The sequence below is a fragment of the Chroicocephalus ridibundus genome, chromosome 1, assembly GCF_963924245.1.
Source record: "Chroicocephalus ridibundus chromosome 1, bChrRid1.1, whole genome shotgun sequence".
In the NCBI taxonomy this organism is placed as follows: Eukaryota; Metazoa; Chordata; class Aves; order Charadriiformes; family Laridae; genus Chroicocephalus; species Chroicocephalus ridibundus.
Genome location: NC_086284.1, coordinates 87,987,299 through 88,011,797, shown reverse-complemented (window position 1 = coordinate 88,011,797; position 24,499 = coordinate 87,987,299). Strand labels below are relative to the sequence as shown.

The following is a 24,499-nucleotide window of genomic DNA, read 5'->3' as shown; positions in this document are numbered from 1 at the left end:
TAGTTTAATCCCAGAATCAAAAGCAATCCAAAACTCATCAAAATCTAACTTGTTCAGATCCCCCGATGATACCTGGCCACAAACCTGCAGAGCGATTAATAACACGGCTCTTAAGATTCATAGCTCACAGGGTTTTGAATATTGGAGGAGAAGAGCAGGTATTTGGTGGTAAATAAAGCAGGCCTTATTTACGGGAGAACTGGAGAAATAATATATATCACCCTTTCAATAAAACATTGATGAAAAAAATATTCAATTTAAATCAGGTGTGAAATAGGTTTGTGCTGCATTCCACTACTGTTTATCCCATTACTGTGCTCAGTAAAGCAGGGTGTGTAGGCAGGGCTATGTTTGTACATGACTTAAAATGCCTGTGCCGCCAGTAAATAACGAAGGACAAGGTGGTGAGAGAGTTCCTCTCTTTCTCTGTTTTCACTTATTTTTGTGAAGATTGACACCATTAGTGACACCAAGTCAAAAAGCTCCAGCTGAACTTCAAAAGATAACATCAATGTATGAGGCAAGTGAGAATATGCCCCTAGTTCAAGGCATTCTGGAGTATAAAAAAATCATACATGGCATAGGATATTGGAGTAGAAGATGTGTGATTTTGTAATGCAGGGTTTTGGTTTTTTTAATATATGTTTTCATTTGGAGGAGAACTAATACAATTTCTGCATGCCAAATGACAAATACAAAAGCAACCCATTATGATTCATCCTAAAAATTATTTTAACATTAGGCTGATATTATTCACTGAATGACACTTCTTAGCTATGTAAGTACATTAAAATAAAGCAGACAGATGTAGTTCAAGCTTTGCCAGACTGAGCTGCACGTTGGTCCTGCTCTTCGATCAAGGGAACTTTAAAAACTAGTTTAATTCCTGCGGATATTCTGCCCATGGCTTCTTAGACAGTGAGAGACAAACAGAAATCGAAGCCATTTCACCAGGGAAAATTCAGCCGTGTTTTATAAAAACATTAATGACTAAAAGGTAGAAGTCCTTTAGAAATGCCACTATGACTTTTGATTTCAACATTGTGGTTTTGAAACAGAGCAGCATTTTGCTGGTGATAGCTAGCTTCAAGGCTGATACCACCAAGGTGTTTTATAGAACAATTCCAAGCAACTGGAAAAAAAGATTTTCTCAATTATCATACTGCATCTTCGTGTAAGACTGATGCCTCATGAGGAAGATTTCTTGCGGGCCAATTAGTCCATGAGCATTTCTGCCATTTGCAAACCTAATTTCACAATAACTCTCTAAGTACAATTACAATTTATAATCTATTTTAGGGGAATTTTAAAAGTTGAAAATTAATAACTCAAAGATCAGGAATAACTATAATTAGTTATACTGACCACCTTACAACTCTCTATAACTTCCGAGTCATCTTCAGTTTCTCTTAGAGGACATGAACTTAGCCCATGAAGAGGAGTACTTGTCTTTGGATGAATTTGTATTGTCTGTAAAAATACTTCGGTGTTAGCACTCAATTTCATTCAGAAGTTATGAGAGATGGTAAACATGGCACTGGACTTCCAGGAGTTTCAGAAAAGGAAGGATGATTTTGAAGTTAAAGCAGGTAAATCCTGGGAGAACTGGGTTTCCATCTCTGACACGCAGCGTTTGTGTGGTGCGGGGCCAATCACTTCAACTGAAATACTACAGGCAGACATTCTGTCTGCCTCGCTTTCTTGCGTTCTCAACTTATTGGCTATCAATTCAAAACGGCAACAGAGAGAAAAAACTGTGGACCATTGCAGATTTGTTATGTCGTAGATTTGACCAGTTTGCTCAGGGCTTGCTGTTCTGTTTTCCCTCAGAAGCACTCCTACGGATAGATGGCTTTGGTCACATAGATACAACCGCAGGATATAAAAAGCATTGAAAAAACAAGCCAAGCTTTTCAAAATTAGTTTACTCTTCAGACAATTTTTACTTTAATGTCTGTTAAGGTGGCAAAATTAGCAGCCCCTCCAGCTTATTTCTGCCTGCATCCTGAACCGACTTTAAGACTTTACTCTCTGCAGATCTGCCTCTGAGATTTTCCCATTCTTAGGTTGACCAACACCTATTGTGGCTCGTGTGAATATTTGGACAGACCTGTTTCAATACAGTGCCTGCTGAAAACTTGTTGTAAAGGAGAAAATGTTTCCCACAAAAGAAACCTGAAGTGTTGTTGATTCTAACAGTGCACAACACACCATAAGAGAAAGGAAAATGCTTTAAAATACAACAATCTGGAAAAAGTATTACCAGAGTTTGTTTCACAGAAGGACAAACTGGGCATCAGATGAAGAAAGCAGGATAACCAAAGTGTCTGCAATGAAAAAACCTTCCCAATCAGAGGGCTCAATACAACATCCCTTACAGAGGTGAAGTTGCGCTTGGGAGAATTCCTGCCTTGCCTTATAATTCATGCTGGAAGACTGATGGTAAGAGGCTGGCTGCAGCCCAGCACGCACAGGGCTTCTCCCTGCCCATCTCCCTGCCCTCACAGACAGGTGAGAAGTGGTCCTGTGAGGTGAGGAGAAACTTCCTGGTCCCACCCCTCATCTCCACAAGGCTGTAGGGCTGTCAGGTTATGTATTCCTTCCCTTATCACTCCAAAGTGGAGCCTCACATTGCTCCTGGTGATGTACTGCCTCTAGGATGGTTTCCTTTTGTGTGATATGAAGGGACAGTAAAGCAAGGGGGGGGCAGGGGCGGAGAGTCAGAAAGGGACATGGTGACATCTCCAACTCTGAGCATGCAGACACTGGCTGTAGTCCCATCACATCCGGAAAAGCCCCTTTAGCTGCTACCGTCAAGAAAATAATCTTGTTCTGTAAAGTATGGGCAAAATTAAACAGCTCATAACTTCCTCTTTAAAAGTTGAAGACTGAAAAAATCCCCAGAGTTCCTCTTTCTGTCATAAAGAAGGATACACAGATAGATAGGTCTGAAACTGGCTTCCGACTCCTGGGTGTCAGTGCATGCCAAAGCTTTGCAGATTGCAAGCAATCCGCTACGTCTGGTGCTTAAAGATCCGTAAAGTATTCAAAGCCAAACCTGAGCAAGAATGGTTATGGTCTTGTTTCTTAGGTGCTGGTAGATGCACACTGTATTAAATCCACTATTCCCTGCTTTAAAACAACCTGCCAACCTCTACAACATAAAAGAATTAACAACAAACTACAGACAACTCCAGATACGTGACCTTCTGTTAGTTCTTCCCTGTGTGTAAGGTATGATAATAGCACTATTTCAACTTAGAAGGCTGTTATAAAGTTAAATTTATTAATGCTTGAAGGAGTTACGAGAGTACCACAGGAAAGCCATCATGGAAATTAATTAACCTGCCTTCAAGGCAGGGTTTGAAGAATGTACAGTGACTATGACATGAAAGATTCCACTTTACATGATGAAAATGAAGAGAAACATTGAAGAACTGTACATTAATTAAACACATCCTTTGCACTGAATGAGGCAGGAGTCTTGCAGAAAAAACACTCTGCAAAGGTAATTAAAAAATTGACTCATATCACACACTACATACAATGCTATAGGGGAGGCTTTTGTCTTCGGAGCTTTATTGTTTTCTATATAGTTTCCTTAAGTTTTCTTTAAAATCTTTTTGTCATTGCATGACTCCCAGTCTGAATACGTGAGGCTGTGAGCCAGCTATCAGAGGAGATTACAGTCGTAGGAGACTACTTATTTCTCCGTGTGACATGCTGTGCTTACGGGCTTCACGGCCACTGGACAGCCAGCACTAGTAGGCTCACGTACCCCGGGGCACATTCTCCTGTGGTCCTATCCATCCCTATCCACCCAACCACCGGCTCCTGCCCAAATACCCTCCCGGAATATATCCTCACATTTCCCTCTTCAGCCTCTGGCTCCTCCATCTTTTCCTATCCCTTCATATCCCCCACATCCATTCCCTGCTTTCCTAATTCCCAGTCCTGGAAACTCATCCTCTCCGTTTCCTTTCCCTCAACGCTAAGCCCATGAAACTTGCACTGAGACCAGCTGTTCCTTCCCGTGTGTTCATCAGGCACCAATAGGCTAAAGATGAATTAAGATTACAGGACAGTCTTCCTTCTTTTGGTTTTGTTGCCAAAAGAGCCCCTGGAAATCAGGAGGCACAGCTACAGTAAGACAGGAAGGATTTTTCTTCTGTAACGTGAGCAAAATGGCATGATTTCATCTTTAGACAGGTAGAATGGTTTTACGTGGAGACCCCTGCAGAAGTTTAGCCTGAGAAACAGCTGGCATGAAAGTATCTATTGAAACTTCTAAAATTTAGCAGAGTTATGAATAATGAAGTCTTTCACTGTGACAAGGCAGCATCAGGAATAATTGTTACTATACACACAAACAAAAACTAAATCTGTCTAGTTAAACTTTTATTGAAGTGTGTGAACCCAAACACGAGGACACCACTTGGCTGTATAATGGAAGACAAATCGTTGACCAGTGCCCCGACACAGTAATTTGCACTTAACAAGAAATAACAATTTACTGGGAGCCACATCAGGAATACCAAAGCAAATGTTTTCCAAAAAAAATGACTGGAAAATATTTTCCTCCTCCACCCCCATATTGACTATGGTCTGTATTTTCAGCTAAAGATTATAATGGGAATATAATTGCCAGGCAAAAAGAACAGAACAAAAGGACTAAGAATGGAAAGTGGGAGGATTAAGCATGTCTTCATGTTCAATTTTGGTAAACTGGCACCAAAGATGAATAAGGTTTTTTGGCGTCTCGCACCAGTTCCAATGACATTCTGGGGCTGTGGAGTGTCCCTGCATGGTCAAGAAACTGCGAAGACTGGGAAGGTGGGAGCCAAACAAATCCGCAAGCTGTGTGTTCAACTTCTTGGGGTGTTTTTTGACCGTTAGCACATAAATGTTGAGGAGAAAAGAAGACATTATGTTTCCCTGTTTCTCCCCTGCCACCGCAGGGCCGGCCCAGCTTGAGTGCCCATCCGCAGGCCTGTGGATGTGGGAATTGCCTCGGGTGGGATCCACCAGCCGGACAAGGAGGACGCGCTTGTGTCTTTCTCCAGGCACAAAACCTGGGAAATCTAGGAAAAAATAGCAGGACCTCGCAGAAAGCCGGGAGGGCGCGTCGTTTGGCTTCCCGAGACAGACCGATTAAACCGTGCCCGGGCACCAGGGCTGTCTCGCCTGAGGGAAGGCAGACCCCCGGCGCAAGGTGCCGGGACGCCGGGCCAGGCCTCCCCTGTCAGCGGGCCCCCGCCGCCCTCAGCCCAGGCCCGGCCCTCCCCGTCTCGCCGGCCGAGGTGCGGCTTTCCCGGGGCTCAGGCGGCGGGGATGCGGTGGGGCGAGGCTCTACCGGCGGAGCTTCGCCCCTCCGCCCTCATCGCCGCGGGGCGGGGCGTCGGCAGCACCTGGCGAGGAGCCGCCGCCGAGCGGCACCAGGCTGTCGTCGGCCGCCGTGCCCGGCCCCGCTCCCGCTCCTCCCCGGGGCACCTGACACCGCGGGGCGGGCAGTGCGCCTGTGCGGCGGCCGCTGGGCGCCGCGGAGCGGAGACCCGGCGGCGGCAGCAGCAGGAGGCGGCGGCGGCCACCGGCCGAGGAAGATGGCGGAGCCGGGGGCTGCGCGCAGCTACCCGCGGGCCACAGGTAAGGAATGAGTCTGCGGCCCCGCAAGGTGCCCGAGGACGGCGGCTCGCCCCCCTCCTTCGGCTGCCCCCGGCGCCGTCCCGTCCTCTTCCCGCCTCGGGCCGGGGCTGCTGGAGCCCCAGGGGGCGGCGGGCGAGGGTCGCTCCCTAGCTGCCCGGCAGGTGCCGGCCGGCGCGGCGCTGAGCCGGGTGGAGGGGACGGCGGGAGGGTCCGTCCGCCATCTCGAACCGGGCCAGGGGCCGCCGCTGGGGCTCGGAGAGGGGGCGGCCCCGGCGAGGGATGAGGCAGGTTATCCTCGGCGGGAGCGGGAGCCGGGGGGAGCCGGCGGTTGGCGGCTGCCGGGGGGGAGGCAGAGCGGGTCTCGCCCGGGGAGCTCGGCGAGACCCTACCCCGCCGGCCGGTGCCGCCTTTGTGGTGCGGGAGGTGTTTGCCATGAGGTGGCTTTTGTGCGGCGAGTCGGGCTCGCCCGGCAGCCGCCTGTGGCCGCCACGATTTCCCCGACCGCCGGCGGTGCCGCCGGGGAGGGCGGCAGCTGGGTTGTGCCCCGAAGCCGAGAGCGGGGAGGGAGGGAGCGATTTATAAACCTCATTTCCAGCGGTGCCCGGGCCTGCCCGTGTGGGTTGGCCAACCCGGGCAGCAAACTGGTTGAGCTGGTATCGAGCCTGAACGCCCCACTCCGAGCCCTTCTATAGGCACGGCTCCGGTTAAGGTGCCTCCTCGTTGCTGGGTGAAGGTAACTTAATTTCCGAGGGTGGGTGTGAGGTGTGGTGGAGGCTGCGGCGGTGTTTGGAGTTGCGTGTGGCGTGGGATGAAGTCTGCCAGTACCAGGAGATGTTGGGGCCAAGGCTGGTGGTCGGGACCTTCGCTCTTGGCCTCATGTGTAGGTGTCGGGGTGGGTCTGGCTGCGCTTCCTTCACATGACCTCTCCCCGGCTCGGCGTGTGAGATGCGTGGTGATTAAGGAGTTAGGCAGCTGCTTATTATACTTTTACCTTAATTATCTGATACAGGGCCTTGGCTTTGTGGATGGCAAACCATCTGAACCTGGGGCGTAAGAGGGCATAATTTCCCTCTTGTCCTAAGCCACTGTAGTTGCTAAAAGCAGCTTTACAATTGCTGTGGGAGATAAGCAAGTGGTATTATCCCAAATTTATGGGGCGGGAAGATGAATCCAAGTCTTTGACCTCTCTGAGGTAAGGCTGTGTGGAGAGCCAAGGAGGGAGCCGGGAAAGCCTGTGTTTGCCATTCCTCACCCTCCTCCAGTGCTCAGCAGTTTCAGCTCCCATGGTAGGCAGTTGCAGTTGAGCAGTCAAGCACTTCTAGCTCTTCAGTCTCCATTTTTTCACTTTTCACATGGAATAGAAGGGAGAAAAACAGTTTGCTCAGAATTTTTATTTGTGACTTTTTTTTTTTTCCCCTCCCTCTCTAAAGCGTAAAGAAGTCTGCCCACTCATTCTCTTCCCAGACTACTTTTCTTCTTGTGTTTTCCTGCTCTGTACTTTCTAACTTCAGAGGCAAATGTTGCAAAAAAGATTCACTTAGTACGTGTAGACCAGGAGTTCACCCTGTATGAGACTGGGAATCCATAGAGAAGGTAGCACCTAGTAATTAAAGATGGTATCAAATGGGTTATGTGTTGTAGAGCACGGGCCGGCACAGACAGATGTATTCACTTGTGGTCAAGCATCGACATTTGAACACTAATGCTCAAATGCAGCAGTATAGAGTGGTCTCAGCCAGTTCTGTTATTTGATTTGGCTGATAGAAGATAATATGCAATGTGGTGTAAAAGACTGTCTATATGTTTGTAATGTGTTTTACAGACAGCAGTATTGTTGGGATTTGGATCTGTTGCAGCAGAGAATGAGACTCTTTTTTTTTTTTTTTCTGGGACCCAAGTTACCAATTTTGTAGCGCTTACAACAGCTACTAATGCAAGTCAGGGATGTGGAACTGATACTCTCTTAATTCATGTGTTTGTATATACCTCTCGGTCCTGGAGTCCTCATCTTGTTCGTTGGGATGGGAAGAATCTTTACCTCTGTGTCCCAAAGTAAAATGCTCCTTGCCACTGTGTTGCCCGTAGAAAGGGTGCCGCCCCAGCGACGGGTGGTGGCTGCTGCTACCGCCCCCTTTCCCAAACTTTGTAGTTCTCTGGCAGCATCTGAGTTTTTATCTCTAGGGTCCTCCAGTGCTGAGGGTATTGCTAAGGTGGCAATGAAAGTGAGGCGACAGATTGAGCATGTCCATCACTTCAGACTGTCTGCCCAGATCAAGCTGTAGCAAACAAGCCTGCAGTAAGGGGAGATATTTGCCTCTCTTTACTACTAGGGAAGAGACTGATGTTCAGTGGTGTATAATTTGCAAAAAGAAGCAAAATTCTGTGGCACAAGCAAATAATATTTGCAGAGCTCAGGTGTTTCCCTTCGCCAAAAATCAAAGGCATGCAGCAAACAATAGAGATGCTACAGCCTGAGAAGGCATTGTAGGAATCTTTTTGTCAGGGAGAGCACTAGGTGACCAAAATGTAGGCATTATTGCTGCTGCCATCTGTAGTAATGGTAATGACTAAATAGCATTTGAAGGACAAGCTGCTCAGTATTGAATCTCTTGCTCAGTGGAATTTGCTTAACGCATGTTCTGAGAGATTGAAATACTGAATACTTCGGTATAAAAAAGTTGGTCAGCACTAAAAGGATTTAAGAAAAAAATTACGTGTTGTGCCAACTCAGACTGTACATCATAGAAACAGTTTGTGTGACAGGAATTTGTGTGTGTATTTCTTTAACTATACTGTGTGGGTTTTTCTTCTGGATAGAAGTTCTTTTCCAACTGATTTCTTATCAGCCAAAATGATTTAAAGAAAGTGTACTTTATACTCCCTTTTTTTGGTAGTATATTATTTTCTCTCATATATGGACATTCAAGGTTGTTTATCCCCAAGGTTAATTCTTGTGCTGCTTTTCATGTGATGTTACCATTTGCAAGTATTTGGTTTAGTTAGAGCAGTTTAATCTCCTACATATCTCAAGGTTATTGTTTTATTATTTAAAATATTGTAACACTGATAGACTTTGCCTCTGTTCTTTCAAAAAAATAAAAAAAAAAAGTCAGATCCCTTCCCAACTCAGTTGCATTAAATTGTAGTGAAAGAAAATATCTTACCTTTGAATTCCAAGACTGCAGAAATAAAAGGAAGGTATATAATTTGAATTGTACATGTTAGGAAAATTAAGCTTCTGAAAACTTTAGTGGTTGTAAGACATTGTTGTATAGTGTCACGTATCTCTCCTTTGGTGGCCAGCATATCCATAGCAGTGGAAAGGCTTCAGGGATGCTTTTTTTAATATTAGGTAATTATTTCTAGGCATGCTAATTGAAGGAGCGTGTACATATTTAATGTAAATGAAACTATATATCCTGCATGTTGATATTATACGGAGATTTATGTAGTAAGGCTTTTTTTGTCTCATGAATAAATAAAATACAATTATAACTTTCTTAGTTATTGGTCTTTTAATGTGCGTGGAGCAAAACCGGCAGGGGAAATGCTTTTAAATTCTTATTCATATCTGTCATTCACTTAGAAATGTATTTTAAGGCTACAGAAAAGTAAGAGCAAGGCTTTTAATTCTGTTTAATTCTGGACTGTTCAGGTGATTAAAAAAAAAATAATCTTATTTCCTTCTTGTGTGTGTCACGTCTGCCAGAAGGTCCCAGTGCCAGTATTGTTGAGTAGCTTGTTTGTCTTTTCTCTGTTACACTTATCTTGACCACTCCTCATGAAATCTGGTTTTTGCACCAGCTCTCTGACAGGGCATTAGAATTATCAGCCCTTCATTTACAATTGGCTCAAGCTGTTGAGCAGAACCTAGAAGCAGTTATTCTCAGTTTAAGTTTCATATCCACTGATGTGTTGTTTTGTTTTTTAAAGTACTGTTTCTATAGAATTTTTATAAATATCTGGACTGTACGAGTTGGGGGGGAAATACAGCTGATCAGGAAACTAATGCAAATTATGGGAATGCTAACTGCATTGAGTAACAACCAGCTCAAGTTGTGTCCTCCCTGTTTGCATCTTCCTCTCTTAATTGGCTCTCACAGCTGTTCTAAGCATGGTAACTTCAGGTTTTGTGAGGTCTGTGTATCCTATAGGTCCTGCTGGATTTGGTTACCTTTCAGATGATGTGCGCGTGTGTGACAGGTTATACTCAGCTCTCAGTGTACTGTGGCACAATGATTTGGGTCAGTAAGTATGTTAAATACACTTGTGTTACACACCCAAAGTTAAGTTTGCTGTGAATCTCTCCTACTGGCTGAGAGGGAAAATCTGGATAATACGCCTAAATAATGGAAGGAGTAGTAATGCTGTAACTCAGCCAAGGTAATTTAAGTAATCAAAAGCAAAGTTCTTTCAGTACTGCAACAGATTTTTTTTTTAAATGTGCATGGTTTATGACATTTAGATAATTTCTGAGTTACTGTGCTGTAATTGACTTGTGTTTGGTATCTCCATCACAACTTGATATATTACCTATGTATTTTCTATGGTTGGAATTAGTGCATTTAAGAACATGGTATTATTAGTTTTCCCAATATACTTGTGTTCAAGCAGCCCATCCAGTGAATTACTGCTACTTAAGTAATTTAGTGGTCTGCCTATCAAATTGACAAAAAAAAGTGACTTGAAATCTTGGCTAATCACAGAGGTATTTTACAGCATAGTATTACCCTGGACTGACTTCAGATAGGCTGTTTAGAAATACCTTTCACTGTGTTTTATCTCCACAATGATGAATGATGATGATATGTGGGGGTGTAAAGAGAAGAGGTAAGTGGGACAGTGGAAATCTGGCTAACCATTAAAATGTGAAAAAAAATTAAACTCAAGATCATTGTTATGTTGTTTAAAATACTGTAACAAATCTGTCAGACTTGGTGTCTGTCACTCAAATAACACTTTTTTTCTTTTCTTCTCTTCATTCGTATCGTGAAACTGTCAAGATCATAAAAACCCTAGCACCCAGCACTCCCTGCAGGTCTGAATGTTGTAAGGATCTTAGTAAAGTGCTTCTTGTTATAGTTAAATAGGAATCAGAATGTTTCATATAGAATTACTTCTGCTTTTGAATTGTCTTTTGTGTTCTGTGTATGTACATAACGCATGTAGATTTCAGGCCTTCTGCACATGTAATGAATTAATATATTAACATGCCTGTTGATCACATCTTAGTTTTCTTCTTCATTTTATTATTCCTGTAACTCTTAAAGTGTAGCTACTGCGGATAATCCATTTTCCATAACTATTTAATATCCGTCTCCTCTGCGATATGAAGTCTTGTGATGTATGTCCTTGTTTTCATTTACTGTATTATTTGCATATATCATTGTTGTTTACTGAATGTCAGATCAAACTGTGTGGAAATGTTTTGCCCTAAATTCTGGGACGTCAGTTTCTCTTTCACACTGGAGGTTTTTGCTACTGCTTTCATGTGTCTGTATCTGTTTTCCTTTGATCAAGAGGAAGCTGATCATTCTTGTGGTATTAAGGTGCTGCAAACAAATGTCTACTTTGCCGAGATTTCTGTGATCTTTGCATAAACTTCAGTCAAGTAGCAGGTAGGCTCCTCTATGCTTTTTAGCCGCTTTTCAGTGAGAATGCCCAAAGCAGTGATGACTAGAAGTATTCCTGATGATGTGCAGGGTTTGCACAGTTGCGTTGTGGTAGCTGTTTGCTTAGAAGTCACTTTGCTTTAAACTGTTTGTTTCTCAGCATGCCAAAGTTTGTTCTTTTACTGTGATTTCATGTTATTTTCCTTGGCGTAAATAAAGGTGCCAGTAGCAAACTTCTCTTATTAATGTTTCACTTTTGTTAAATTAATTCCTTTACAACATAGAAACTGCATTTTTTTGTGTTCTAGTGTTATGCATATGTGCTTTTATTGATTGGGATAATTTGAAAAACATAGTGTTGAGCTGAATTTCTTGTAGTGATTTAACGGAGGAGATTGTTTCATCACATAATATTTAGCTTATTTTGAACTTTCTTTTTTTGATTGCAAGAGTGAATAATGTATGGTGCAGTCTTGGGCATTCAGATCCTTTTTCTGGTGTGCAAAAAATCTGGAAACTTTCTGTACTTTGAGTACAGAAGTACACTAAATTGCTCAAGCTTTTCAAGTCAAGCCTTTCATTAATAATTACATCTGTTGTTTTTTAGAGTCATTCTTGTGTGCTTGCATTTGCCTTCCAAGAGGTCCAGTCCACTTAATATGTATTAACTTGGTTTGATATAATGGATATTTTAGTCTGGGGTGCCTTCTGAGTTAGTCCTTCATGCCAGAGCCAGCTGCCTGTTGGCCACACATGCATGTTAGTGCATCTACTTGCACAATAAGAGGAACTGATTTTATGCCCTGTAACCTTAACGCCATCGTGGATCCAACATTAATCAACCATTTGGAAGAGAGCGTGTGAGGTTTCATAAATCTACTTTCCTTTGTTTGTTGAATAATTGTTCTTAGATATTCTTTTTTCCTTTTGATTTTAATAAATAAAATGAGGCTCTAGAACTTATCACTTCTACCTGAGGTTTTGATAGGATGGAAAAGGATGTGTTGGATAAAAATACTCCATACCATGTATCAGTTTGTGGATGCCACTGTAAAAGCATCTCAAAAAATCTTCAAGAAAATAGTAATAACACTAGTATATCTGATTGGTTTGTCTGTTTTAATGCCAGATACCGGAGGACATATTGTGGTTTTGTTTCAGTTGGATCTGGAAGCATGCCTTGCTTGGTTCAATGCATATGAATTATCAAATTACTTGTCTTATGCCAGGCAGAAGCTAGAAGAGCTCTTCTTTATTTCAGCAAAACATTCATGCAAATATTTCTAGTTTGCAATTAATTTTGTTTGCAGGTGTGGTGGAATACTGAAATTCTTAATGTGGCTTTCATCAAAAAAGAAAGATACAATTTTTCCTAAGGCAGTGCGACATGCCTGGGTTTGTTAACTCCAGCAGGAGTGCTGAAGGGGTCTTTCCCTGCCTGGTCAGGAAGAGCACCACTGCTTTTTTACCTAAGCAGTAAATCAGTGGTAGTTTGAAGAATACACCAGTCTGAATAAACTAGCCTTGATTATTTAGTTAGAATAAACTTCAAATACGTAATTACGCTGTAAGTAAAATAAACCTCACTTTGAAAAAAACACAACCTCCAGTCATATGAAACAAAAATATCTTCTCGTGCTGCTAAGGTGGCTGTGTGGAAAATGGCAGAAGAAAAGCCCGCCCTTTTGTCCCAGAAGGGAAAATAAGACAATACTGCAGTGTTTATCCACACATTGTTACTGTGATTTTACATATTTTAGGTAAGGGTTTCTAATTTCCCTTCCCTCAGGAGGGGGATCTGGTTCAGCTGGACAGACAGACTTGCTGCGGTGAGGTGAGGGGAGGAGATGCTCGTGATGGGACAGCCTGATACAGCGTGCTTGTCACCAGCTGAAGAGAAACTTTTGCCCTTGGCATTGTGTCTGCTTTGGGAAGCGCTTTCCTTCTCCCATCACTGGTGACTAATGTGCTCTCATCAGTCTTTTTCGTTCCTTCATTTGTGTTGAATGTGGCATTCACGTGTGTGTATACAGACCCAATCTGTGTCAGGGGAAGGAGACCTCAAGAAGAGGACTGGAAACATGCTGTTGGGGCTCTTAAAATGCTGATAAAAAGTAAGCCAATTATGGCTTCCAAAATAAATGATGGATGGACTGGTTCTCCTTTCCCTGTCCTAAAGGGAAGAGGGAGGAGCGCTTTACTTTTATCCTTAGTTTCTTGACTTTTAGTACTGTACTTCAGCCACAGGGCATCTTTTCCCCATTCACTTAATGGTCTATTAATAGATGTAAGTATTTCCATTCTGTTTCCTGGTTTTAGCTGTGCTAAGTGCTGTGGTTATAAGTAAACATGGCAATTTTCAACAGTCATAGGAAGTGGTTTAATCGTACAATTAAATAAATGGGTGACCTTCCTTTGGCATAAATGGAGTTTTGATGAGGTTCTGGACAAGAATGCTGGATTGCAGGGTTGTGGTCCAGGATGTGTCTCATGGCTCTTTGAGGCTGGGTTATGGCACTGAATGAAAAACTTTGAGTGATGCATGGGGGAGAGATTGTTTAGAGAAAATATTCTGCAGAAAGGTTGAATTTTTGTGGCATTATCAAGCTACAGAACTGAAAGAAAATCTGCAACAGAAATAACTGCACAGGTTATTTGAGGCATTTACACATAATGGGAAGAGTTTGTTTTTCATAATGCTTCTTATGATCTAGGGGCTGTTTTGCATATTTCCCCCTCGCAGTATGTTTTCCCTCTGAGGTTTTGTAATCTTTGTTCTTATGTCATAGTCATTACCTGTATCCAGTCTGCCTTTAAGTCTCGTACTGCCAAAGTCTGTCTTAAAAAGAATAGGTAGGCTGTCTTTGAATCTTAATATATTTAATCTGTGATGAAGTTGCCCAAACGATGTGTGAATGGAACTGAAAGTCATGTTACACAGTACAAGCGCATCCACTTTCAAATCCAATTTTTGTCATGGCTGGTCTGTAACGCTGAAGAAAAACTGAAGACCGTAAAGGAAGTCTTCATGCAACCAAGGTTCCTTGTGATGCTTGCTCCCTAAAGCATAGTGACAGGCATACAGGCCATGTAGCAATTCAAAAGGTGTTTAAAATAGCACAGTAATGTTGCTGGAAGTCCACTGAATTCTCTTTTGATGTAAAACCCTGCAATACATAGATCTTCTGTTGCCTACTTGCTGATAATGGTGCATCTGTGCTATTGATAAACTGACATCCTACTAGGTTAACTCTTGAATTTTTATAAGAAGGCTTTTTATTTTTTTCTCTAATGGCGTTTTCTTCCTTCTCCATTCTCGTCTACTCGCCCCTGCCAACGAGGTCATAAGGGTGGCTGCTTTAGTCAAAGCAACAGTATTTCCTTCACTGCTCTCTCATCCCTGGTGGCTAGAAGAAGACATTGAGGGTAGGGTGTAAGATCACAGCAAGCACACAGCATGTGTCCTAGTGTCCCACAAATTACAGTTCCAGGAGCTAGAGATGTATCCAGTAGACTTGGATACATCTTCCATCATATACATATATATTCCCATGCTCAGGCCTGTTCCTCGCTCCAGCTTCATAATTGCACTCAATGCAGTAATTCATTCTTGTGCTCCAGCAGAGCTCACCCCACTCCATCCAGCCTTGGGAGCTGAGGGACAGAAAAGCATGAGGCTAAGGAGGAGGCTGGGCCCATCAGATGGGCTCTGGCAGGAATCGACCTCTCACCCGCCCACCTGCCTCCTGCAGTGGGAGCCCAGAGGGCTAAAGTAGGTCTTAAATGTTTCTTTTGGCAGCTGGAGGGGAGGCAAGGAGACTGGGAAGAGGAAAAAGGTGGAAAGGAAAAGAAAATGCATTCCATGCTATTTAACCTCTGCTTCAGGCATTACTGTTCAGAAATGGAGAATCATCATATCAAAGAGCTCTTTGAAAATCAAAGGTAACAAAAAAACCAAATAGACTGAGGAATGTTTTCCTAGTCTTCACAGCAGCTATTGCTTAACACGTGTTGCAGTATGATATACTTCCTTAAGTTATAGACTCAGAGAAGTAGAGGGGCAGAAGTCCTGAAGATGATTTTCTAATGGCTATTTTGCACTGAAATGAATCCAGCTATCTCCTGATGATGCACACATGGCAGGGGGGTTGGAATAAGATGATCTTTAAGGTCCCTTCCAACCAAAACTATTCTATGATTCTATCTTGAGAAATTCTGGTCAAAACTCCTATGGTATAAGGTAGTGCTTGGAAGATATAATTTTTGTGTTCTGACCTTCAGTCCCAATGACTGAGAACTGCTGGACCTGATTCTGAGAAGGAGCATTTCAGGCTGATAATATTGTACAGCCCTTTATAAAATTGGGTAGCTGAAAAGTCACAAGAAACAGAAGTATTAAAGGAATATGGAATAATTGTTCAGCAGCTAAAATTTAGCTTTAACTCCAACTAGATTTGAATGCATTAATCCCCCCCTTTTTTGTTTCCAGCTATATAATCTAGTCCATTACTTCATTCCTTGCCAGAATAAATACAATTTATCCTTCTTAAGCGTCACTCCATAAAAAGGTGATTTCAGCATTGTCTGGTGGATATTAAGTACTCTTTTTAGGGAACAGTGAAATAAATAAATAAATATACATACTTATTTGTAGGCAGAACCTGAGTGACAACGATTGAGTATACAGTTTGGGGTCTTTTGGAATTGAATTTGAGCTAGATTACACAAACTTGTAATGGGTGATGATGTCAGGTTTGTAGAGGGAATACCTCCTTCAGCATGCATCAGCTAGCACTGCTTTGACAAGGTGGTGCAGGATTTGTCTCCTGGTTCTGGATTTACCCAAGCACATTATAGTAAGTCTTCAAATGTCTTGTCAAGCACAAGAATCTCTTCAACTTCTAGTGGTAGCTGACTTTCTCCTTTTGGTTCAGAAATGTTCAGTGCCTCAGTAAAAAAGTACTCAAAGCAAAGACAAAATGTTTGTTTCTTACAGTTAGATGGTTCTCTTGTCTGTGGACAGAAACAATACCAAAATGTTTGCTCGCTTGTTTGGGAGAACTTCATTTAAAGTCCATTTGTGTTCTCATGTAAGAAGTTTGGATGCTGAATTTTCTACTGATAATTTTTTGTTGGTAGCATCAGTCCTTCTCGGTGAGGTAGAGAAGGTGGGTATAGTTGGCTGTTTGTGATGCTATTACCTGTAATTTTCTTAGTCCCTTTGCCTGCTACCCCATTGCCAGCTACTCCTCTTGCTGCTGTCAGTTCAGGTGTAGAGGAAGGCCATCTTTCTTGTGCATACCTAGAGCTGCTCTTCCTTTTTCCAAGCTTTCCTCTTACATGCGTAGGAGGGGATGCGACTTTTGCTGCGACTCTGACTCCTCCTGTTCCCTTCCAAAATATTTACTGGCTTCTGTTACTTAAGCCAATTCAACCTACTCATCCCTCTCCTCTTTTCACTTACTGTGGGTAGGCAGGTTTTTCAGGCCCTGGCTCTTATCTTTTGATTTGTATCTGCGTGTGAAACAAAATTCTGGAAGAGTGCAGGATTCCTGTATGTGTGCCAACTTTCAGCCTGGGTGTGTGGTGATATAGCGTTCTGCATTCAGCAGAACTACTTGCTGTTGCCACTATCAAACAAAGCCTTTTCTTGTACAGGTGTGTCCTGAACTTTGATCTGACCATAGTTAGCCTATGTCTAATCAGTCCTGGCAAGGAGCTCCATAGTCAGTTGCCTTCTGCTAAGAATGCTAGATCTGATGAATGTATTTTTCCAATGGGGCAAGCTTTGTGGACACATAACCTCTTTTTATTAGACCAACCAGTTACAGTCCAAACAAGCAAGTTTTCTTGCCCATCGATCTGGGGAAGGAGTAACTGCATCCTGGTTCATGACATGTGGAAGTGGAGAGGAGAAAAGAACAGGGGAAGTGGATGCAGGGACTTCAAGGCTGTCTTGGCAGCAGCAAGTTCCTGTTCTTACAGAGGCATGAGATGTTGTCGCCAAGCTTTTTTTATTGGGACACAGAACCTGAGATCTTTTACTTTGTTATAAGTGCTGCAGTATGGCAGCCACCGCTCAGGGTATTTTTATTCAGCTCGGTGCAGGTTCTAGATAAGCGCTATTCAAGAGGGAAGGAATAAGAGTTGAGATGTCTAATTTACTTTGAAAAGTATTCCTGTATAGTTCCTGGATTTGCGGGGTGAATGTTGCTGTTACATTTCAAGAAGTATTGCCCAGATGAAGGTAAGACGAATCTCTTGGGATATAGAACGAAGCGTGGAATAAGCAACTGCTGCTGTACTAGTATTAACCATTGATGGGGTTTGTTTTTTTGTGCATATGGCCAAAACTACTGCAGTTCTTGTTCACTTTCCCCTAATGTAGTAACCCTGATTAGTAGGTTTATTAACTAAAGTTATAATGGTGGAATTCCAGATTAGCAAAGGAAAGTAAAACTGGTGTAAAAAAAGAAATTAAAAAAACCCAACATATTTTTGACATATCTTTTTTGTATGTTTTGGTCCAGGATGCATTCTTCTGTGATTTTTAAAAGTAATCAAACCAAGAGAGAATCACTGATATGTAGCATCATTGTATGCAGTTTTCAGATTTCTTCTTGTAAATGCTGCAGATAGCGTATTTTTGAATGCACTGTCTTGCAGAAATTGCTAAATACTTATCAATTGCTAAATCCACAAAGTACGCTTAAGTAGGCAAGGCTCTTGTTTTATATACAGCAGTTGATTTGTTACCTAAAGTTTTTACCTGTTTGCATTGTGTAGTGAATGAAGAGATAAATGACACTACTGGTTAGCTTCCATGGAAAATGTGATACAGTCTCCACTGTCCTTGCTTTGAGAGCTTCCTTTGTCAAGGAAGAATATCAGATGCAAGCTTGCTGGCTTTCTGGAAGAAGTAAAAATGTCAACTGTAGCGCTGTTAGCAAGTGTTAGATTTTTCATTCTGAATGTGGCGGGATTTATGGCACCAGACTGCGGGCACATCTGGAGCTAAACTGCAGCAGGCAAGCATGTTGCTGTGGCTCTTTTTGCACGGACTCTGGTGGTATAGGCTTCTACCGTTTCTTTAGTAGAAAGGTATTTAGGTGTCAAATGTATTGTATCACTAAAGCAGTAGCAGTTTTTCCTTTGCTGTTTTTCTGTAACATTTTTATGGAGGATTTTAGGGTTAGGAGATAGTAGAAGAGATCCTGCTGCCACCTACAGCACCACCAAATATCAGATCTATTCCTAGCACGTACATGCTGTCAATTCAGTGTTTCAGGGTCTAAGTTACTAAGATACGGATATGCAGTAGTTACCTGAAAAAAATACCTTTTCTCTTACTTAGCTGAGCTGTGCTTCTTATCGGGAGACATAACTGGAACACACTGTCAGAGCCTTACATGCCCCAGGGCACACTTTTTCTGCACATTTGAATGGAAGGGAATACATGAGGCCATCTACAATTGCTTAGTTTCAGATTTAAGAGCTTTCAAAATCATTCTAACACTGTTCTTGATATTTAGCCTTGTTTTATTCCTTTTGACAAAAAGTTCAGGACAGTGTTAAATAAAGGGGGGGGGTAATTAAGGTTGTGTGAAATATTCTTAAAAGTTTTTTTGCCTTTGAAAATAGCATATCCTTTCATCTCCTACAGACTGCCTGCTAAGTATAGAGAAGTAGCAGCTCTCTTAACACTTTCCTTGTAGCATGGTTGGCAGAACAGCAAATTGCAGACAGGAGTGAAGTTTTTTGTGTTGAGCACAGATACGTGTAGGAGATGGAAAGTTAATCCAAGGGGATACAGTAAGCTATTGAGAAAGGTGGATATCTCCCTTTACTACTTTCATGTCTCGTCTTTTACAATATAGCTGGCTGCAAGGTATGTCATAGTTTGATTTGACTGACAGAGTGACAGTAGCAGACAAATGTGTGTGGAGAGGGGAGGTTTGCAAAAGCATTTTAAACTGTCCTCATGCATGTGTGTGGAGGCAGGGGGTGTAGACTACAGAGAGGTATACATTGGCAGGGATAGTGCACAGTCCACTTTATTTTAGGAAGAGGTGGGTATGAAACTACATTAACTTTTTTTTGGAGAAGCTCTAGAAGGAATGTAAAACTGAAGGTGGTTGCCTCCCTCGGGGTCCTGATTGCTTAGGGAAGGTGATAAGGGAGGAAACTTTAACAACAACAAAGGCACATCTTGGGCACCTCCGTTCAGGGAGGTGAGGTGTCTACAGTTCCAAGCTGGGATACTGAGCAATCTACGTGTGTTGCAGATGGGCCTTATGTTGGGGAGACGGTATACACAGCTGTGAGGCAGCATGGGGTTAACTTCAACTTGTTGCAGTTGTGGAAAGCTTTCTGTTTCAAAAAACTTTTCCCTATTTCAAATATTTAATGCAAAATATTAGTGTTCTTTTTATGCCTGTGCTAACAGTACCGTATTGGGAGTCTTAAATGATGACCAATGCAAACCACTCTTGAGGTAGCATGCACAGCATTGACAGCTTTGATGTTAGTAGTAAGGAAGAAATCCATTCACTTTTCTTTTTTCTGTAGGGGCTTTTAGGATCTTCTGAAAAAAGACACACTAAATCTCTGCTTCAGATATACATGGGCAAGGTCTGGCAAATTGTTCAGTGATTTTTTTCTGTGCGACTGCCTGTTCTCTGAAGAACGGTATCGGGCAAAATAGTAGGAAGCTGACACTGACGTTTTGTGGGGGAATTAGATAAATGAGAACGCTTGTTTACACATAGCATGTTCTTTTGTGTAGCTAATGCTACCAAGACATGACTGTAGTTATGCATGTTACCAGTAATGAACAATTGCTATTGTCTTCCTTAAAAAATAATCAATGCATCATGAGAAGGCTTTTCTCCTAGCTTGAGTAGTCTACTGTAAAAGAATGATTATTAATTGAAGTCACTAACTTGTGACATTTGCTCTGATGTTTCCCTTTCCATTTAGCTTACTTAGTGAGGTTTGAGTTTTGCAAGAAGATATATTTGCTAATCAGTGACCATGACTTCATCCCCTAGAAGGATATAGAGCTTTTTGAATAGCTTGAATTTCAAAAACAAAAAAAGGGGGGCAGAAGGGATAGAAGATACTGGAAATGCAGGTGGGTGTGGTGTTTTGTTTTTAGAGACATTGACTTAAAAGCGAGAGTGTAGCTCATCATTTTAGTGTCAAAGCTCTCAAAAAATTATGGAGGAATAAAGAAGCAGTGAATCTGGTAGCATTTTGTAGTGTGTTATCTAGCATGCTTCTTGCAACAGGATTAAGAATATATATGTGTGTGTAATCAATTTTTTAAGATACTGTGATACCATGGCTGAAGCATGGAACCATAACCTGAATTTCTCAAATTTTAGTCTTACCACTGTGCCATTTCTGCATCTGTCCTCTCTCCTTTCATCAACTGTTGCAAAAACAACTTTTCCTGTTCATGTTAATGTTTTTATAATGCTTTTAAAAGGCTGATACAATGTGTTGAGGAAGACAGGTATAACTTGTTCATTTGGAGAGATTAATACAATTTTTTCTTGCCTCAGAAGTTTGTCTCCTCTGTGGTCACAAGGATTTAATTTTTTTTATGAATAGCTATAGCTTGCATGGGGAAAATATTGAGGAAGCTATTTTCGAGCAATACCTCTTAATTTTCTTACGTCAAGTGTAAAATGAAGGCCACAGAGAAGATGGTGAGAAGAAGGGATTCTTGTTCCCTGTTTTTAACATCAGTGAGTGATGAAAGACCTGGTGTAAAATCCACACTCAACTACAGTTTTTGCAAGTTCTTTTGTTTTTAATATGTCTTGCCTCCTACTGTTTAGTTTAAGGCGAAAACAGTATGCAGGTGTCTACATAAAGAAAATCATCCTAGAAGCACCTGGGCATGGACATACTTAACTGTGATGAGTGGTGCAGATTGTGGGAATTCTCTTCCTCTGATGAAATTGCTTTTTTTTGTCCAGCTGTTTCTGCTGTTCCTAATAAGTTACTCATCAAAAGGCATCACTGATAATATTTCTTCTACAGAAGGGGTTTTTGCATTTCAGACACTTGGCTAAAATTGAGCAAAACCATGCTTAATAAAGAATGACATACATTAATTAAAGAATAAACAGAGCCCATACATATGCTTATTCTGGGAAGAAACATCATTATATTAGAGAGCAACTCGTTGATTTTCCTCATGGTCCTGTTACGTATTTATTTATAAATGTGGAAACATAAGGGGTTTGCGTACTGATTTTTATCTTTAGTCAGATCTCTGCTTTTATGTAAGAACTCTTTAAAAGGAGCATCCTCCTCCAGTTAGATGATCCTGGGAAAAATCAACGTATGAGGTTGTATACTGAACATCTATTAGATGTGTTGACTTAAGTTGACTTAAAAATCTTTCATCCTGCATGTAAACAGAAAGAAAAACGCAGTTCAGTAAGGTTATTTCTTTATTCTTACTGTTAGTTGTTTTTCATCCTCTGGTAACAGATTCAGTTTTTGCAGGTTCTGTGCATGCATGTATATGTGTGTATGTGTGTGTGTGTATATATATATATGTAAAAGAATTCTTCGTAAGTGTTCTGTATTTACTTAGACTTTTCATAGAATTCTTTTACACCGAGTCACAGGAAGAAAATAGCATGCATCCCTTTGGTTCAGTGGGATTTATTGTTGTGATGGGGGAAAAAGGATAATGGGATTAAGATTAAATAAAGGTCGAGCATTTTATGTTAGCATTACTGCACTGCTGTTTTTTCCTAGTGACCTTTTTCAAGCATCGCTCTTGCTGTGCTTTCATTAAACTGTGAAAACTCTGAGCTCTCCTCTGGTTTATTTCTTATCTCTGAGGTTAACAGAGCGCGAGTGCCGTCTATTTCATGCTGCTCTGAGCATTCAGTTTGAGCAAGTGCTGAACCTGAAAGTATATATTGGAAAGCTGGTACTATTACTGTGTTAATTTGTTGAAAATAGCTCTTTTCTTGGAAACAGTACCCGCTAATGAGCACTTAACACAGGTTTGTCACAGGTCGAGATTTTGTGTTACATCAAAAACTAGGTTCTTTTCATCTATTTTAGGCATTCTGCATCTTAAATGTTTTGGTTTTGATGAAGTAGGTTTTGAGGCTATACTTCATCTCTCTAGCAGTCCTGGGAGGTAATTATAAAATTAAATGCCTAATATTTTGGCTCCTTTGCTAAAATGCTTTAGCTGGTGTTTCTTCCGTTCTTCTCAAAGCCTTGCTATTCTCTCCTTTCGTTCCCTGGAGGCCTGTTCCTGTGACAGTGAAGGAGATCTGTCTTCGTTCAGGAACCCAAAGGCTGATGATGCAGGATATAGTCATATTTAATGGAACTGAGAAATAGGATCTTTAGATAGTGTAATATGTTAGAAACCCTGGTTTTAGTGCGTTCTTCTAGAAGGCTTTGATCCTTAGCTGGAAATTCATCATTAAATGTCCCTTCTATGTTCTGCTGCCCAATGTAATTCCTTTGTCATCAACAAAAATGTAGAGTTTTGAGATAACTTTTTTTCCCCCAAATGTTTAAATAAAATCTGCGTGCATTGCTATTAATCTGCAGTGTCATTTTTCAGCTGTTAGTAAGTAGGCAAATGAGGACAGGTGGTATTTTGAAAATACCTGTAGAAAATCCTCCCATTTCCATCCCTGTATGCGGCCTAATGCCTCCCTGTCAGGGTAGCACACAAATTGCATTACTGCGCACAATTAGGTGCTCTGCAGGAATTCGTCTGACATCTGTCTGCGCTGGTTGTCTTGGGCTCCCTTTAAGTAGAGTGGAATAGTTGCTGCTAAATTCCTTCCTCAGGAGGAGGTGACGGGTCCTAGAAGTACACCCACTCTCTAGAAGGTGAGAGAGGGGAAGCTGAGACCTGCTAGCTCACAGGTGGGTGTCTGTGTACTTGGACAACTGAAGTTACTGTAAGTCTCGCCCTCCCTGGTCCATTGGAGATGCTGTAGCTGTCCGAATGGACTGCCTGGTATCTGAGAAAACAATATGTGAGCCGCCATCGGCTCCACTTTAATCCTCCCTGCTCAGGCTTTCAGGCATGCTGGAGAGGCGCAGAAGGGTTCGTCACCCCTCCTGTACACTGGGTGGAACCTGCTGCTGGTGTGCCCCTGGGCAGGAAGCCAGGTGCTGTTTACAAGTCGGGTTTATCATGCGTGTTGCAAAGGTTAAGTGCCAGTCTGTTCTGACGTTCTCGTCCGCAGGAGTGTGTTGCTACTAGCTAGCAATTATGGAGCCTTTGCTCAGTCATGGCCTTTCTCAGAAGCCTTTCACTAACTCGCAAAGTTGAAGCCAATGAGCTGTGTCCACTGGCAGCAGTTTGCATGGAGCTGTTGTCTGCTGTGCTGCGCTGATGGCTTTCCCCAGTGTGTGACTTGAGATGCCCCATCTGGGCAAGGAGAACCGCTCATGATCTGTGTGACTTGTGCCATGGGCAGCATGCAGGCAGAAGCGGGTTGGTTTGGCACCACTGAGTTGATTGCTGGCAATCGCTTCATTCAACCCCCTTATGGCTTCATTAAAATCACTTCTTTACTTAAGAAGGCAGGCAAATTTGATAAACACTCTTAATTGACGTGTGCTGAAAAAATTTACAGCACACAGTCACTTTTCCAGCTTTGAAATAGAAGCTTGTTTTAATCATAAACACCATTGCTGCTCCATGTATACTGTACGTCACTATAACCTTTGACCATTGTGGTTGCAACACGTGCTACTTAAGCAAATAGTGTTTGTGGTGTGTTAGCTTTTGGCAATATAGTAATTGGAACCGTGGAATGGACATTATCATGAGAATTGCCCGTCCCTGGTTTAGAAAGGTCCGTGTAAGGTAAAAGGATTCTCACAAAGCCTGTCATTCAGTAAAGCATTTGGGCACAGGTTTGAAGAAAAAAAAAAAAAAATTCTAAAAATCGAAAAGCTTCAGGCTTTTGTTTTGATTATACAACTTGTTGATCCACGTAAGGTATTTTTATTGCTAAATTGCAGGTAGTCATGAGAAGAGTTTGGAGAAAAGAAGAATATGTTGCTTGGTTAGTAGATGATATAAGTCTGTTTATGAAGACTAAAACTTAACCTGTTGTATTAATTCTACTTATTAGATTTGGATATTTGGTGCATGTTTCCATTGCTTATTATGTGTTTACTGGTGAATGTAAGCTTATTTTCCAGTTATGACTAGAGGGTCAAATACTTAACGG

The 24,499-nt window shown here is 42.0% G+C and overlaps 1 protein-coding gene across 6 annotated transcripts in view; it reads left to right on the top strand.

The window, feature by feature from the left end:
* Positions 1-5,257: 5,257 nt before the first annotated feature.
* MAP7D2 (MAP7 domain containing 2) overlaps positions 5,258-24,499 on the top strand; it is an 88,818-nt gene continuing 69,576 nt past the window's right edge. For all 6 annotated transcript variants that reach the window (XM_063342860.1, XM_063342838.1, XM_063342826.1 and 3 more), the window contains exon 1: positions 5,258-5,643. In XM_063342860.1, coding sequence (XP_063198930.1) covers positions 5,601-5,643 — 43 coding nt within the window. In that variant the 5' untranslated portion in view covers positions 5,258-5,600. The remainder of the gene's footprint in view (positions 5,644-24,499) is intronic.